General features: G+C 27.2%; 1 protein-coding gene across 1 annotated transcript; it reads right to left on the bottom strand.

Moving 5' to 3' along the window:
- Positions 1 to 972: 972 nt before the first annotated feature.
- On the bottom strand, positions 973 to 4,369 carry LOC120073922 (chlorophyll a-b binding protein CP29.1, chloroplastic-like). Its single transcript, XM_039026841.2, has 2 exons — positions 3,828 to 4,369; positions 973 to 1,473 (listed from the first exon to the last, which is right to left on the bottom strand). The coding sequence occupies exons 1-2, from the start codon at positions 4,320 to 4,322 to the stop codon at positions 1,114 to 1,116; spliced, it is 855 nt and encodes a 284-aa protein (XP_038882769.1). The 5' UTR covers positions 4,323 to 4,369; the 3' UTR covers positions 973 to 1,113.
- Positions 4,370 to 18,082: the final 13,713 nt, after the last annotated feature.

Here is an 18,082-nt window from a genome sequence, read left to right as displayed (position 1 = left end):
TTTATGTGAAACTTCTGTATATAAAATATTTATTTGGATCTCTTTCATATCTTTGCCACTGAATTTAAGTAAATGATGAATAATTGGAAGAATATTTCTTTATTGTTAAATAATTAATATAAATAAAAATAGTGTAGATTAAAGTTTAAAATCAGTACAAAACCAAATCTATCCATATCAAAATAAAAATGATGTTTTTAAATTACTAAATAACGTATATGAAGGTTGATAGTATGAACATTATGCCAGTTGAGCTATGCTCTTGTTGGCTTGTTTATATTATTTTAATATTATAGTAATTTTAGCTATTAAGTAGTTAATTTACAACTACTATTTAATTAATTACTTACTTATAAACTAAAATTTAATCAAAGTTATTTTCTCTAATTAGTTTAATTTAATATCTCTTATACATCAACTGTATTTTTAAACATTTGTAATTAAATTACATTTTAAATTTTACAAAACACTTGTTAATACATGTAGCATCAGACTAGTGGTGAGAAAAATAGCTTTAAGTAACTTGTATTTACTAATAACTTACATCAATATTTCCACTTGCTTACACATTTTTTTTCTCGTTTTCTTAAAATAACATGCATATAGACTACATCAGTGTTAGTGGTAGAATTGATATTTTTATTATATCGTGAAAAAATTGATAAGACTTAATGAGAAAAGTAATATAAATATAATATAAATAAAAAGTAGTTTAAATCATGGTAAAATGTTTCTTTATTAATTTAAATACATGTTTGCTTTTATTAAAAATAAAAAAAATAAAAAAATATCCATCAAATCGCTGTCTATATAAAATTAAGGTCTTGACATATTGACATTTTAATTTAGCATTAATTTTGAAATGATCTTCGCAAATTAAAACCACAAAATTTAGGCAACATAGAATCACCTCAATGGTGATTAAAAAACAATAAACAAAGTTGTAAAACTAAATCGATAACACTTTTGATATGTGTCGTAACATGATATAATTTCACATACGAATCTCGAAGCAAAGTACTTACAGCTCAGGATCACATTACTCGGTCAAGCTTTTTATACAAACTAAAGAGAGGACAATAATCAACACGAGTACTTAAAAAATAGAGGAGCTTAAGAAGAGAAGTTGTCAATAATAGTGGTGTGGAGAGGGTCACTGAGATGGGTAGCCCAGTTGTTGAGTGGGCCTTTGCCGGTGACAGCGGCTTGAACCGCGAACCCGAGGAAGGCAACCATGGCTAAGCGAGCGTGCTTGATCTCGGCCAATTGTAGCACGACTTTCTTTTCGGGGTCCTCGGCCAGCCCCAAGGGGTCGAAAAACTTGCCTCCTGGGTACAACCTCTTCTCAGGGTCCAGCTCGGCGTTCCTTTGAAACTCGATGTAGCCGATCACTAGAACTTCGATCCAGATCAATGTGGTGATGGAGAAAGGAAGTGGCTGCCCTAGGTACGATGAACCTTCCACTAATTCTACCTGAAAATTGTTGGTTCATCAAATCATTAATTCTTTTTTCCAATTATCATAATCCTTCAAGTTTGTGTCTAAAAGAATTATCAACGTCCAAACCTATTTAATACATCTATGAATCTAAACCTTGAGTCTTTAATTTAATAGGTTTATGATATATTTTAAATTATTAAAGTCTCCTTTGCTAATTATTTTATTTTTTGTTTTTGAAAATTAAACTTATGGACACTACTTCCACTTTAAAAAACCAAGCCAATTTTGAGAACTAAAAAAGTAACTTTAAAAAAATTGATTTTGTTTTTGGAATTTGACTAAATTCAATCATTTACTTAAGAAAGATGTAAATCATTGTAAGAAATGCAAATGAAATAAGGTTAATTTTGAAAAATAAAAATAAAAGCTAAATGGTTAACAAATGAGACCTAAAAATTAATTATTTTATTTGATATAAACTTGAGCTTTTCATTTTGTATCAAGTAGATTTTTGAATTTTGAAAAAAATGTTAGAATAGTTAAGAGACCATTAAAACATAACTAAAAGTTCAATAATCTATTAAACACATTTTAAGGTTTATGGATGACATAAAATTGAAAGCTCATAAACTTATTAGCTAGACATTGTTTAAAGTTTATAGATAAAATAGATACAATGACTAATCTGATAATTTAACCCAACATTCTTTCAATGTGAGTTAATGGTCATCTTTTTTGGAAAAAAAATAATAATAATAAAATCTTTTGATTCTTAGTAACAAGTTAGTCCTCAACAAGCAAAGTGATAATTTAATTCATATTTATTTAGAAAAAGTGTAACAATTTAATCCTATCATGACAAATCATATCATGTTTTTTTTTAAAAAAAATCAAATGTCAAATCATTATTATATAATGATTTGAAATTTAACGTTTATAAACACATTTGGTCACTAATTAGTTTATATATGTACGTAAAAAAAACTTCATTAAATCAGAAATTAAAAGTGTGATTGGAATACACTTTAAAGTGTTTAATTTGAAAAATAAGTCATTTTAAAAAAAATGAAGTGATTGGCAAATACTCAAAATAGCTCTTGAAATGTATTTTAAATCATTTTTATCAAAAGTGTTTAAATAAAAAAAAGATTTTTTAAAACACTTTTTTCTTAAATCAATCCAAACAACTCTAAATCTTTACAAAATTGAAAGGACAATGTCGTTTTATATTAAATTTGGATATTGAATTATTACAAAATTAATAATCTCACTTTAAGAATATATATTAAGAAAAAAGTAATTTCTTAAGTCGAAGTGCATGTCAATACTATTAAACTATGGCCATGACACTAATTCTCTTCTAAAATTTTATCTAATTCATCCAAAATGGCTAAAAAGATTAAATAAAAACTTCTCAAAAACTAATTTAAAATGGACCAATACGCATAATCCTCAAAATATTTAAACTATTTATCCATTTACTCTATATCATGCATGTAAATATAAAATGTTAAACAAATATAATAATGCAAGATTTAATATCTCTAAATTATAATAGTGAAACAGAAATTTCACTTAATAACATAAAAAGAATGTTATTACTTTTAGATCATATATTATACTTCTTTTTTTTTTTTATTGCATTTTGTATTTTAATTGAATCCTACTCTGATTACGATAGTTTGGTAAAAAGTTAAGATATATATTTATATAATTAGTCCATGAAATTAGAGTTGGTATTAGTTTAATTTTCAAAATTACAAATTTATATATAAACATTCAAATTACTTAAAAATCACAAATCTATTAAGAAAAAGAATTGAAAATTCATTATTACATCACACATAAATTTTAAATTGGAGTAGTTACAAATATAACAATCAGATTCAAGATTTTAGCAAATATAGCAAAATTTGAATGATCTCTCAAAGTCTATCGATAATAGTCATTAAAAGGAGATAAAGTCTATCCTAAACAGATTTTGCTATATTTGCAATTCTTTAAAAATGTTGTTATATACTTAATTATTACCCTTAAAAATATTACTATTGCAATTACTTCTTTAAATTTATATCCGATACATTTGACTTTAACTTGGTCGGAGACTATTAAACACAAAATTTAAAAATTTAAATCTTTTTTTAATAAAAAAAAACATTTGAATTCTTACTCAAAATTGTAAAACTATTTTCTTTAGTTTTTAAAATTTGCAAGAAGTATAAACTTAATTTAAAAAACAAAATACAAAAAGTCTTTTTTTTTTTTTTTTTTGGTATTTTAAAATTATTGCAAATACAATCATACACTAAATTTGTAACTTAATGCTGCACGCTTTTAATTAAAACGTAAAATATATAAAAAAAAATGAAAAGAAAAAGAAAACTCACTTTTCCGGCGTCTTGCCAAGTGACACCGGTGAGCCATTCAACAGAGAGAGCACCGAGTGTAGCCAGCATTGCCCATCTTCCATGGATCAGTTCGCACTCACGGAATCTCTGCAATCCGAAAACCTCCGTGTACGGCTGAAACGGCGTCGATTTCACTTCCGCGCTCTCAAATCTAGTCCCGATTATATCTCCCGCCACATTCTTCGCCAAGTTCTGGTCCAGCGAGTCCAAATCATACTGCAAATACTCCGCCGGTTTCCCCAGTCCGAACGGATCGAATCCGTAGTCTCCGACCAAGCTTCCGTCCAGCCATTCCGGCGCCTTCGCCCCAGGAAACCACAGCGGCCGGTCGGATATTGTTTTCGACGAGGGCGATTTCTTCGGCGGACTCTTTTTCTTACCGAATCCGAATCGGGCTTGGACTCGACCAGAACACGGCCGCAATTCGGCGAGGCGTGTTCCAATGAAGGAGGAGGTTGCGGCGGCGGTGGCCATTACGACGACGATGACGATGAGTTGAGAGAGGAATTGAAGAATGTGAGATTGAATTAGGGATTTTGGTTGGGTTATTATGTGGTTGAGAAAGGGGAGTTGTGATCGGCGATTGCCACATAATCTGCTTGTTGTAGTTTTGTGGCCGTTGGATTATGGGACGAATCCATCTGACGGCTTCTGTGCGTCCTGGCCTTATCTCTGCCTTATCCCGTTGTACTGGAACAGTGGGGTCAAAGCGACGCCGTTCCACTCGATTTTGTTTGCGAAGTTTGTGGTTGAGGTTTCTCATGGGGGAAAATCTTTGATATTTAGTAAACAAGTAAATTACAATTATATTTTTACAAAAATGTTCTGTTTTACTAATATATATATATATATATATATATATATATAATGTGGGAAAGGATAACAGACTTCTAAATTTTGATCCTATGACAGTTGAACTAGGTTTGTTTTTACTATCATTTCTATTCTTAGATATTTGAATTTCATTAAAAAAAATATGTAATTTGAAAGGTTGTTTCAATATTCTCATGATAGTTTATGGTAATTTAATTTATATTAACATTTGGATTATTAATATCAAATATAGAATGAAGAATCGGATTAGAATCCAAAAGATTATATTTTATGTTAACGTTGGGTTAAACTTATATTATAGTTTTTAAAAGTTTATAGTTAAGTGGATAAAACATAAAAGTGTCATGATTCGATCTCCCATATTATAATTATTGAATTAAAAAAAAAACTCATATAATGTTAGATAAATTTTAATGAAATCTCGAGTATACTTAATCTTATATCAATTTAGAATGTCTTTAAAAACACTAATTTGAAACTATAATGCACGTGTTTAGTAAAGTTTAAAATATATTTGAAAAGGTAAAAATGCAAACTTGTATCTCATATGAATTATGATTCAAGCTAGAGTTAAAAATAATTGCAAAAGGTTGATGTTTTGCATATCATTGTTATTTGAAGTTAGAATTTTCCTTGAGATAAAAAGTAATTTAGACTACTTTTAGAAAACGTATCAATGAAGCCTATTGATTTTAATTTTAACATCAATAGGTGAGATTTTACTATTTCTTTTATTTTTATTGAAGAGGTGAATTTTGATGTGAAATTCAAGGAAAAAACATGGTTTAAATGCAGGAAACAATACTCCCAGGAAAGAGGTAAAACTCAATATTCTAAAAAAAAATACTGCCTAACCATTCATAGTACACATCTTATTTGATAACTTACAAAAAAAAAAAGTTTAAACACATTTAGGAGCTGTTTAGGACATTGAGATGCTATAGAATGTGAGGAGTTCTGATGTCTGAAGAGTTCTAATTGAGTATATTCAAGCACTAAGATGATATAGATAGATGGAAGGAAAATGACGGTGAGATACGAAACACGTTCCAAAAATGATCCCACAAATAATTAAAATCGGTGAGATAAAATAATGAGTCTCAAACACTGAGATGATATAGGATGTAGGATATACTATCTCATATTAGACCTCCAAATAGTCTCTTAGAATGAGATATTAGTATTAGTTCTGAAAGAGTCCCTTAGAATGAGACATTGCTCTTAATAATAACTAATATCAACATTCTCAAGAAACACTATTCAGACTCTTCATCTTATTTGATGACTTATACACTATCCAACCATTCATAGTAGACATCTTATTTGATGACTTACAACACCACTCAAAAAAAAAAAAAAAAATCCATATTCTCAAGAAACACTACTCATTATTTGATGACTTACAAAAAAATATAAACACATTTAGAAGATAATACTGTTATCAAGATACAACTAAAACTCAACATTCCCTTCACCAATTCTTCAATAATTTGCCAAAAAACCAATTTTTTAGGTCCAATTTGATAATCATTTAGTTTTTTATTTTTGTTTTTGAAATTTAAGCCTATTTTATCTACATTTTTTACAATTATTTGCTTATTCTTTTTAATTACAATGGTTAAATTTTTAGTGAAATTCCAAAAACAAATATAACTTTTTGAAAGCTATTTTTTTTTTTTGTTCTAAAAATTTGACTTGATTTTTTAAACCATTAGTAAAAAGTAGATAAAAATGAAGAAATTAGAAATAGTATCCATAAACTTAATTTTCAAAATAAATAATAAATAATAAAATGATTACCAAACCAAACCTTAACTATTTTATTTTTAAAGGAAAACAAAATAATACAAATATAAACATTAACTATCACAAGATAGAAACATAGGGAAAAAGGAAATAAGCGCTTGTTTGGTAGACAAACAAGATTTTGTTTTAAGTTTTTGCATTCATTAAATTCAGCGAATATGCATTTAGTAGGTAGTATGAATTTTGTTTTCGAAAAATATTTTTGGATTATGTGATCCAAATAGTGCAAATTTTTAAAACATCTTTGTATTTTTCAATATATCCAGATTTTAAATTTAAAACTTTAAAATACAGAATTATATTAGAAAATATAAAAACAATAATACATATAGTATTTCATGTTATAAGCTCAATTATTTTTATTGAAATAAATTAATTAGAAATAGTTTATATTCAAAGTGAGCAGTGAGTAACTATAATTAGTTTTCTGTTTTATAGATATATTATAAAATACACTTTGAAAAATTGTTTAAAATGGAATCTAATTTGCTACCAAACACATATTTAAAAACATAAATACAACTTCATTGAATCATTTGTTTTCAAAATTATATTTTCAGATTGCCAATCAAACGGATCCTATAAACTTTTACATCTATTTATTGGTGTCCAATGGCCTCTTGTGATCAATTGTATCTTTTAAATCTAGACTTTTCATGTACTATGTCCGGACCTTTCGAATGCATTTTGAAGATGTATCTAAAAAAATCTTACTATATTAAAAGAGACAAAATGGAGAGAATCTTTGACTCCCTGTTTTGCCCTTACTTTTTTTCAAAATTTTCTTTTTACCCTTTTGCCCTTAATTTCCCTTATTACTTTTTCAATTATATCTTTTTAAACCCTCACTTCTTGCTCTTAAAATAACTGTTTTTTATAAGCCCCATACCCTTTCGTTAAAAAACCTTTCAATCCATTCATTATAAAACCTTTCAAGTATAACTAATTCTTTATATGACACAATGGAAACTTTTTATGAACAATAACCTTCATAAAATTAATTTGTTGCATGGTAATTTCTTCATTAAAAGTTGTCGGATCTCAAAAAATAATATTCAAGATTTCTAAAAGATTAGCATGTGTTTCACTTAATTTCATAATTTTGAAATTTTCGATGATGGACATGGATAAATGACCATTGGGCTCATGTACCATTTATTCATTATCATGATTTATTCAATTTTTTTACTCTATCATTATGCCACAAATTTTTAGGGATCTTAAAATTTGTGCAAATTAAGGATTTTCGTGAATTTGATCTTTTTTTTGGGCAAAAGTGTACGATGAACAAATCATTTGAAATTTGTGATTATGTTATGAAGATTAGGTTGAGGCTTCATCTGACTTGTTTATATTTATTGAAATGTAGATTTTTAATAAGATTATTATTTTTTAGATTAAACTTTTACATTTGTTTAAATCTTTGATATATTTATAAGGGGTCATGTTAAAGAATCTGTCTTTTTTTCCCTTTTATACCATGACTTTTCTTTTTATTCGTCCATGATAATGATTTGCAGATTTCTATTTTGCATCTTGGTTGCAAAGATATATTACTCCTCATTGATATCTATGCAAATCCTCAAAGTTCTCGCTCTAATACTTAAAAATGTACAATTATTATTATTTTCTCATTTATACATATAAAAGATATGTAAATCATCGTGTTCTTAAATTTGGATTTAAAGGGCAATTTAAAGGGTATCATGATATTTTGATATATAATCTTGTGAATTTTTCTATTCAGGTTGTGGGTTTTTGTGATATAAGCTAGTTCATCTTCATTTGTAATTTTTGGTATATTATTAAATAAAAACTTTATAGTTATTGATATGTTTTATTGTTTTTTTAATTATAAGATAAGTTTATTTTCATTTGATATTCATATTGTGAAGAGAAAAAAGAAAGTTGATTGAGATGATGGAGAAATGATGGAATGTATAAGCAAGCAACGGAAACATTTAGAACTAATAAGCACTCTAATTACGTTTAATTTGAGTTCTAAAAGCATGCAAAAACAAATTTCTAAAAGAGGGTTTCATGAACATCATATCTTTGTTGAATTCCTCCAAATCCAAGCTGTTCTTCACAAAATCTCAACTCCAAATCTATAGTGAACCACCAAGAGATCTTCTCTACTATTCTTAACTTTGAAATTGAGTGGTGAAACTCACCATTGAAGTGAATTGTCAAGGGATTTGATAAGGGTTTTTTTTTTTTTTTTTTTGGTGAAAAGAAGAATTCTGTAGAAAACCCTTTTCAATAGGTCGATCAATCTCTCAAAAATCTCATCAAATTGGAGTTTTTATTATTCTTATCCATGCAGGCACTTAAAGAATTCAGTTGAAGCCACCTCCAATTCAAGTTACATGTGGGATAGGTGTATGATTTGAGAAGATGACGCCACCTTCTCCAAAATCTTGGATAAATCCACTTTCAAGAATTAATTTCCATTTTATATTTTAATTAATTCAAAATTAATTACACCAAAATTCAATTTTTGAAATTGAAAAATAAAATGAAAATTAATTTTGATTTTAATTAACTAAACAAATTTAACTAAATAATAGTTTAAGATCAAATATTAAATTAATCAAACACCTAATTTTTAAACATGAATCATATTCATGTAATTAATATTTAAATCAATATTGAAATATTATAAACTCTCCAATTTTGTTTATTTCAATGAATTAAACATTAATTATATCAAATATAATCATACAAATCCTAATTACAATTTGAACACTTCAAATTGAAAAAACCCTAATTACAATTTTGAATATTTCAAATTGAAATTCAATTTGAACACTTCAAATTGGAATCATTTCAAATTCACTTAATTTATTAATCTAAGGTGTTCATGTTTTAAGAGCTAGTAGGGGGACCTTATGAACCTACGGATCATGGCTCCAACGATTTGAGATTAATTAGCTAAAACTCTTTAGACCGAATCAATCAATGTTCGTTAACTACAGAGTTTCACCACTATAGCTTGATAGTTGCACTCTCCTCACTGTAAATATATCTGTGTCCACTTGATTTAACCATAATCAGTAAATAGACACTTCATAGGTTGTTTGTAATAACAGTCGGGTCAAATGCTGTTTTTCTCCTAAAATTACATCTTGCTCCTTAAGTTCCACTGATCCTCTAATGAATAATTGGTTTGTGATCCAATCACTAAACCGGATCCCTCTCGGGCCAATGAGAGAATAGGCCCCTTGTTCAAGACCTGGATTCAATACTCCTTTCTCCTATCCCTAAATCGGGGAGGCGTGAATTCCATCTTGCACCCTATGTCTCCAGCTATCTACTCGGTCTTACCGGTGAAATGGGAGGTTATTGAGCTAATGCTATTGAGTCAACCTTTACCTATGCAAATCTAAGGATAATCCGGAATAAACAAGAGTTCATAGTTAGCTCAGGATTAAGATCGAGTTACCTAGGTCATCTAAGCGAAATAGTTTGCCTTAAATAGTAAACAACGTTATAAAGTAAGAGTGACTTATTTCGTGGTCCGATCTTATGCAAACTCATTGTATAGGACGCCCTCACTTCTCATGTCAATACATGAACAAATCAGGATCATTTTATTTATAGCACCTTATAACAAATTGTAATAACTACAGAGTGGGTCACAACAGATAGTGTTACCAGAATAAGGCACCCAATGTTATTCGTATACTATAAACCATTTTGGTACTTACTCGAACTTGATCTATCTTTATGTCTTCACATAAAGTTCAAGTATTCATATAATAGTCGTGGATCTTATTCGATTTAGTAAGTGCAATTTACAAATTCAATAACAACTTTATTAAATAAATGTTGAATAACATATTTATTGATAATTGAAAATGTTTAATTTTACAAACTGTGAGTTTTAAGACATACAACCAACATGAAAATCACTATGGAGAAAAAATAAAGAGAAAATAATGAGAGTGGGAGATATAGAGAGAACTTTGAGAAAATGAGGAAATCGTGAAGAATGCAAGGAGAAATTGATAAAAATAGAGAGTTTAAAAACTCATGTAATTTTATTTTTAATTTGAAAAATACAATCATCTATTAGTTCTCCATCTCCATAATCTCATAATTTAAGGATATTGTTAACAAAATTAAATATTACAGTTATGAACAAAATGTATTTGTTAACAAAACTAAATATTACTATTTAGACATGAACAAAGTCCATCGTAATTTTTTAACGTATTTGCAAATTTGGTAGTCATCTATTGGTATATTGTGTAGTTAAATCAAAATTAAATATTATTATTCGATTATGGACGAGTTTCTACTTATTTATATTAATATTAAAAATTAAATATTAATTTATATCAATTCTCTTAATTAATCATTTTTAGAATCCAAGCCACTGAAATTATTTTTTTTTGTTAGACTTTAATTAGATGAAAGTTCAACTTGGCTTGAGAATCTATTAATTTATTTAATATTGTTATTTCAACCTTTAATTTTTTTAAAAATAATTCATTATTTTTTTTTTTTAGATTTTTAGCCATGGAAGTTAAGGTTTTTTTTTTTTTTTTTTTTTTTTTTTTTTTTTTTTTGTTGTTGTTTAGTAAGCCTTGAGAATTATTAATTTATTTAATGTTATTTTTTCAACCCTGAATATTTTTCCTTTTTTTTTGTTAAATCTTTCATTTGTATCCCTTACTTTTTTTTTTTAGATTCCTAACCATTTAAATTTTTTTTGTTGGATTTTAATTAGATAGAGGTCTATTTGATTATGAAAAGTCAACCGATAACTAAATTCATTAATTTATTTTTCTCCATATATTGGTAATGTTGTTATTTCAACTCTAAATATTTACGTACTTTTGTTCAATTTTTTATATTCCAATTTTCTTTTTCAAATTTTCATAATGTTCTAACGATTGTTCTCATTCTTCCTCTATTTTTCATTCAATAATATAAGTTTTCTTATATTTATTTCCCACAATTTTAATTTACAAATACATAAAATTATTTCCCACAATATTAATTTACATATACATAAAAATATTTTTAAATTTTCTTAAACTAATAAAATAAAATGACCTTATAATTTTGTTCACTTAGGTATAATATTATTTAGAATTTAGGGCACATATATCAAATGATTATGGTAGACAATTTAAATTAAATATAATGGAAAAAAGTCTTTAATGGGAGCGGGAGGTTTTATAAAAATAAATAAATAAATAACCAACAAAGTTTTTCCCTTTTTCATCTAAAAAATCCCCTTAAACAAGGAGGTTCATTTAAAAACTTATATAAAAAAATTCCTTTTTTTTCCCTCTAAAGTCACTACCTCCGAAAACTATAAATGAATTACTTCATGAAATAATAATTAAGATATGTTATTATGTCACTTTTATATCAATTTTATTTCACAAACTTTATTTGCATTATACTTTAATTTTATTCATCCATATATTTTTATATATTGTTCTTTGTTTATAATTTAAAAATTCATATCAACTATTTAAATTTTAAAATAAATTATAAGTATATCATTCAAAAAATATATTTACCTTTAAAAATTGTTTTGAAAATTTCAACAATATTAAAAATATCTCATATCTATTGTCGATTAACTTGAAAATAAGAAATAGATAATTTTTTATACCATTTTCAAATTACTTCGTTTCATGTCAAATATTTACTAATTTAAACTCAATGATTGTTGTATAAAAATTTTATGTTAAAAAATATTGAATACAATTTAGAATTTATTCTAAACATTTATATAAAAAAAGAAAATTAAGCCACGTGTATCTCCCAACTAGTATAATAGAAATTGTATCTTGTAAATCTTATAATAGTTTTTTCCCCCAAATTTACCGTTAATATTAATGATGTTATGAAATAACCTAGGATATTTATTAAATTAGTACTAAAAAAAGAAGGAAAAAGATCTTTTTAGGCACTTTGTTGAGCTTCACTACTGTTTGATATTACGATATTCCTACTATTTTACATAAAAAATCATGAAACATAATCCATTTGCACAATATATATTATGTGTGTATGTATATTTTCTAATATGTGTATTAGAAATTTAATTAAATCATTAAGTTATAAATTGTAGTGTATACATATTTTTTTTTATTAAAAATTACACGAATCAATTTGGTACTAAAGAATTACTACAAAAATTATATACTTTAGTATAAAAATGAAAGCAATTTGATTAAAAAAAAAGTATGATTAAGAGATCTATTTCATATACTTTATCAATATTAAATAATATCAAATTGAGAATAAATAATTCGATAGAAAATTAGAATTCAAGAAATTATATTTTATTTTAATGTCGGGTTAAACTAATACCATAATATTTTAAAGTCATAGTGTGTTTTCTAACATGGAAATAATTAAGTGGATAAAATATTTTCCTAAAAAAAAGTGGACAAAACATTAAAATACATAAAACAAAAATTGATGGTTTGATCTCTCAGTCATATAATCATTGAATAAGAAAAACTTAGTGTTGTGTAAATTTAAGTTGAGTCTCTAGTATAATTAGTCTTATATCAAACCAGAGGCTTTTAAAGTTAATTTAATAGACACACTGATTTGACATAATCTACTTTTTAGTAAAATAATAATAATAATAATACTCTTTTTAACGGAGTTTTTTTTTTTTTTTTAATATTGTGGTTAGAAAAAGTATTTAGAGAAATATGGTTGTTTTGAAAGTATTTAGAGATTTAGGGTTGTTTTGGAGTTTTCGAGGTTGAGATTTTGTATAAAATATTGTGTCGAGTGTTCAACCCTCGACCCAAAAGAAGTTAAAGAAGATGTTGAGGGTTGAACATTACACGTCAATGTTGCTGTAGAGATTCCCGTCAGCGTCTCGTCCCATCGTCTTGCGTAGTCCCATCCGTCTTCAATTTCCCAACGCCCCCTCTGCCAAATTTAATTCCCGTGGAAACTCGACCTACAACCTTTTAACCCCCTCTCCTTCTCATTTCTCACATCACGGCTTTTGTCTTCTTCATTTCTCTGTTTCTTCATTTCTTCATTTCTGCCTTCTTCTTCGAACCTAATTAAAACTCTTACAAATTTGCTTCTGCCTTCTTCATTTCTTCGTCAGCAAATCTTCTTCTTCTCCCACATTCGTCCATTAAATTGTGAGGTTTGTACCTTTACTATACAAAATTTCATTTGTTTTTAAATAATAGTAAATTTTGTTCCTATTCTCATACTATTATATTCTTTTTATAGTTTTTGTTGCGGTTTGGGAAACAAAGAACAAAAAAGAGGTAACATTAACAAAATTCTTATATTCTCATAATATTTTGTTTTTTTCATAGTTTTTGTTGTAGATCCATATTCTCATAATATTTTATTTTTTTTATAGTTTTTGTTGCCAGATAACAAAGAAAAGAGAGATCATTGTCACTTTGGGGGAAAAAGTAAAACCACTATTAAATTTGTGAGTTTACTGTTTATTTATTACTAGTTTTTATATAGTTTTTATATATTTAGTAGATCTATCATGTTAATTTTTTAGTAGTTGTTGAATTCAATAATATTTACATATTGATGTTAGTAGTTCTTTCTCTATTAGTGTTAATCTTAGTAGTTGTTATTAGTATTAATCTTATATATATTAAGTTATACCAACATGTTAATCTTATTTATATTTTGTTTGTTTTTGTTTGTATTTAAGTATAATTTATTGTTATGTTTAAAAAGTTGATGTTTATGCTTTAATATTTTTAGTTTAATACAAAATTATTATGATTTTTTGAAATATATTTCTTATGATATTTTATTTTTTTAGTATTAACTTTGAAAATATAATTTAAAATAGTTTTAAAAAGTTTAATTTATATTTATATTTAAAAAGTTGATATTCACAAACCTTAATATTTTTAGTTTAGTACAAAATTGTTGTGATTTTTTAAATATATTTCTCATGATATTTTATTTTTTTAGTATTAAATTTGAAAAAATAGGTTTAAAAAGTTCATCTTATTGTTATATTTAAAAAGTTGATGTTTATAATTTAAAAAGTTTAATATTTTTAGTTTAATACAAAATTATTGTGATTTTTTAAATATATTTCTTATCATATTTTATTTTTATTAAATTTGAAAAAATAGTTTAAAAAAATTTACCTCATTGTTATGTTTAAAAAGTTGATGTTTATAGTTTAAAAACTTTAATATTTTTAGTTTAATACAAAATTATTGTGATTTTTTTGTATATATTTCTTATGATATTTGAAAAGTTTAATTTGTTGTTATGTTTAAAAATAGTTATAAAAAGTTTAATTATTGTTATGTTTAAAAATAGTTTTAAAAAGTTTACCTTATTGTGGTTTTTATTGTGATTTTTTAAATATATTTTTTATATTTCTTATTGTGATTTGTTTTTGCTTAAGTTTGATAATTAGTAGAACAATTAATAATGTATTGTTTGTCTTTTTTTTTAGAAAATGGCGGACAAATGTTTGGGATTTATGTTGTTTACAAATGGTAATATGATTGATGGTATTGATGGAGTTGACTATGACCAATCACTAAGTGAGGGTTTTAGCATAAATGTGAATAGTAGAATTGTATTTGAACAATTCATTGAAATAGTTGGGATGTCACTTAGCGTAGATATGGGAATAAATCAGTTAGAAATAATATATATAGACATCATAACCTAGAACCATCACGATCAATAAGGTATATGTCATTCCCTATTATGAATGCACAAGCTATGAACTTGATGTTCTCAATCGTGATGTCACTGCCGAATTTAATGCATTTGTATGTAAATATAATTAGGATAGGGTTGGATATAAATTTGAATGCACCATTTAGTCAGTTTGAAGATTCAACTCAATGTATTGATTTTGATCCGAAGTCAATTGCATCGCCATGTGATAATGAAGATATGGCGGCTAACAATCAGTATAGAGATTTCAGAACAGAAACAGATGATGAATTTGAAGAGTTGGATTTTGATGGTCGTGAACATGAGTTACCTTCAGATACATTCAACGATTTGGATATGAATGTACTATATAGTATTTGAGAACATGACCCAATTGTAGCCCCTGTGGACATTGAAAATATTCAATTGTATAAAGGGATGATTTGTCAAGACAAAGAAATGCTACAACACGCGGTCTCACCATATGAGGTTGTGGAATCGACACCGACGATTTGGACAATTCGGTGTAAGAAGTGGGAAGAAGGTTGCAAATGGAGACTTCGTGCAATAAAGAAAAAATCGCATGGCTTGTTCGAGATCACTAAGTATGATGAGCAACATACATATTTTTATTCAAAACAGAGTCAAAGTCATTTGCAATTGGATTCATTAATGATTGCACTAGAATTTTGTGATGTAGTAAAAGAAAAACCATCTATCAGCGTGACACAACTGCAATTTGACATCAAATCAAAGTTTGGATAACATGTTCCTTTCCATAGGGTATGGGAGGGCAAAAGAAAAGTGTTGGCTAAAGTGTTCGGTGATTTGGATGAGTCTTACAAATTGTTACCCAGGTGGTTGTATATGGTTAAGTAGACCAATCCCGAAACACTTGTAGAGTGGAGAGTGAAAGAAACGCTTACTGAAGGCCATGTTATCCTAACTTCTGTATTTTAGGCATTTGATCCTTGTATATAAGCTTTGTCGGTCAATAATTTAGATAGATGGTACCCACTTGTATGGCAAATATCGAGGAAAATTATTGATTGCTACATCAGTTGACTCGAACAGAAATCTTCTTCCACTTGCAATTGCTGTTGCAGATGAAGAGTCTGCAAACTTATGTGGATGATTCCTGAAACACTTGAGAGAAATTGTAACACACAAAAAGGTGTGTTTAATTTCATATCAACATGCTAGCATAATCGCAACAGTCAACAATCCAGCAAATGGTTGGACAGGACCAAAATATCACCATCGTTTCTGCTTATGACATATCATCAGCAACTTTAATAAAAAGTAAAAATTTAATACATTAAAAAATTATGTTTATCGTGCGAGGTGTCAGTTTCAAATTTGGAAGTTCAATAAAGTAATTGAAGATATCAAAGGAATAAATCGGAGCTGTCTGAGTTTTTTTTTTTTATAACATTGGTATAGAGCAATGGACTCAAGCAGGAGGGTTCAGATATGGTCAATGACGACAAATCTATCAGAGTGCATAAATTGTGTCCTCAAAGGAGCTCGAATGTTGCATAAATGCTCTTGCTCAAATAAAATTCTTTAAGTGCGTGAATTATTTCGAGAAAAGAAAAGAAGAAATAAGGGATGTATTGGAGCGTCAAGATAAATATACTTGGTAATATTATATATATATATATATATATATATATATATTATTAACAATTTGTTTCAAGCATATTTTATAATACTAAGTGGAGTAAAAATTCAGGTACGCACAAAAAAAAAAAAAATGGGTTGCAAGATCTAGTAAACATGAAGTACAATCATATAACCGATATGAAGGTGTGTTTCATGTGAAGACCAGACGTCATAGTCTCAATGCTAAGAAGGAAATGTTCAAATATTGAGGCTAAACAGGTCTGAGCGATATTGTTCATGTAACAAGTGGCAAGCATTCGACATTCCATGCTTGCATTTTATGGCAGTTTGCTCACATTTTAACATGAATTACGAAGATTTTATTGAGGACTACTATAAATTGTCAAGTATGTTGAATGTTACTATCCACAATTTCAATCTGTACCTTATGAAGATTACTGGACCATGCACCCTAATATGCCCGTCTTACATGTTGATCCATCATTGTTGAAAAAACCTGGTAGACCAAAAAGTTCACGTTATCATAACGAGATGGATTGGACAGAACCAGTCACTCGACAACGATGTGGAAGTTGTAATCAGTTAGGCCATAATCGAAGGAAGTGTCCTTCGTTACTAAGACGGGCTCCAGACAGTTAGGGATTGAGAAATAAATATTTTTTTTCATGTATATTTAATTAAGTGTAGATGATACATTTATTGTATATTCAATTTTTTTTTATTATAATTTATAAAGTTGTACATTATTCTTTTAATTGAGAAATAAATACTTTTTTATCATGTATTTTTAATTAAGTGTAGATACTTTTATTGTATATTCAATTTTTTTATTATAATTTATAAAGTTTACATATTCTTTTAATTAAGTTGTACATTGTTTAATTGAGAAATAAATAATTTTTTATTATGTATATTTAATTAAGTATAGATGATACGTTTATTGTATATTCAATTTTTTATTACAATTTAAAAAGTTGTAAATTATTCTTCTAATTGAGAAATAAATATTTTTTTTTCTTTCAAATCATGGCATTAAACCCAGGACCTATTGATCCCGATGTTTTGTACGACCAGTCCATTCATCGATCATATGTTGTATGGCGAGATCGTACTACTGGAGAAATATCTTGCAGGCGTCGAGAGGCAGTTGTCCAGCGCACTATCCCACTCCACCCTCAAATACTACCACTACTTCGTACATCTGGATTCTATGGGGTTGCCAGATTGGGATTTATTCAGTTGGACTGATATCTAATCACAGCTTTGGTCGAGAGATAGAGGTCTGAGATGTATACATTTCATAT

This window comes from Benincasa hispida, chromosome 3 (genome assembly GCF_027475165.1).
Source record: "Benincasa hispida cultivar pf3 chromosome 3, pf3_genome.v1.1, whole genome shotgun sequence".
Taxonomy (NCBI): Eukaryota; Viridiplantae; Streptophyta; class Magnoliopsida; order Cucurbitales; family Cucurbitaceae; genus Benincasa; species Benincasa hispida.
Note: the sequence above shows the minus strand (reverse complement) of the source record. Positions and strands in the feature narration are given on the sequence as shown.

Coding starts and splice junctions, on each gene's coding strand:
- LOC120073922 (XM_039026841.2), bottom strand. CDS start 4,322: ATGGCCACCGCCGCCGCAACCTCCTCCTTCATTGGAACACGCCTCGCC. Junction 1,474..3,827: donor CTTGGCAAGACGCCGGAAAA/GTGAGTTTTCTT, acceptor AACAATTTTCAG/GTAGAATTAGTGGAAGGTTC.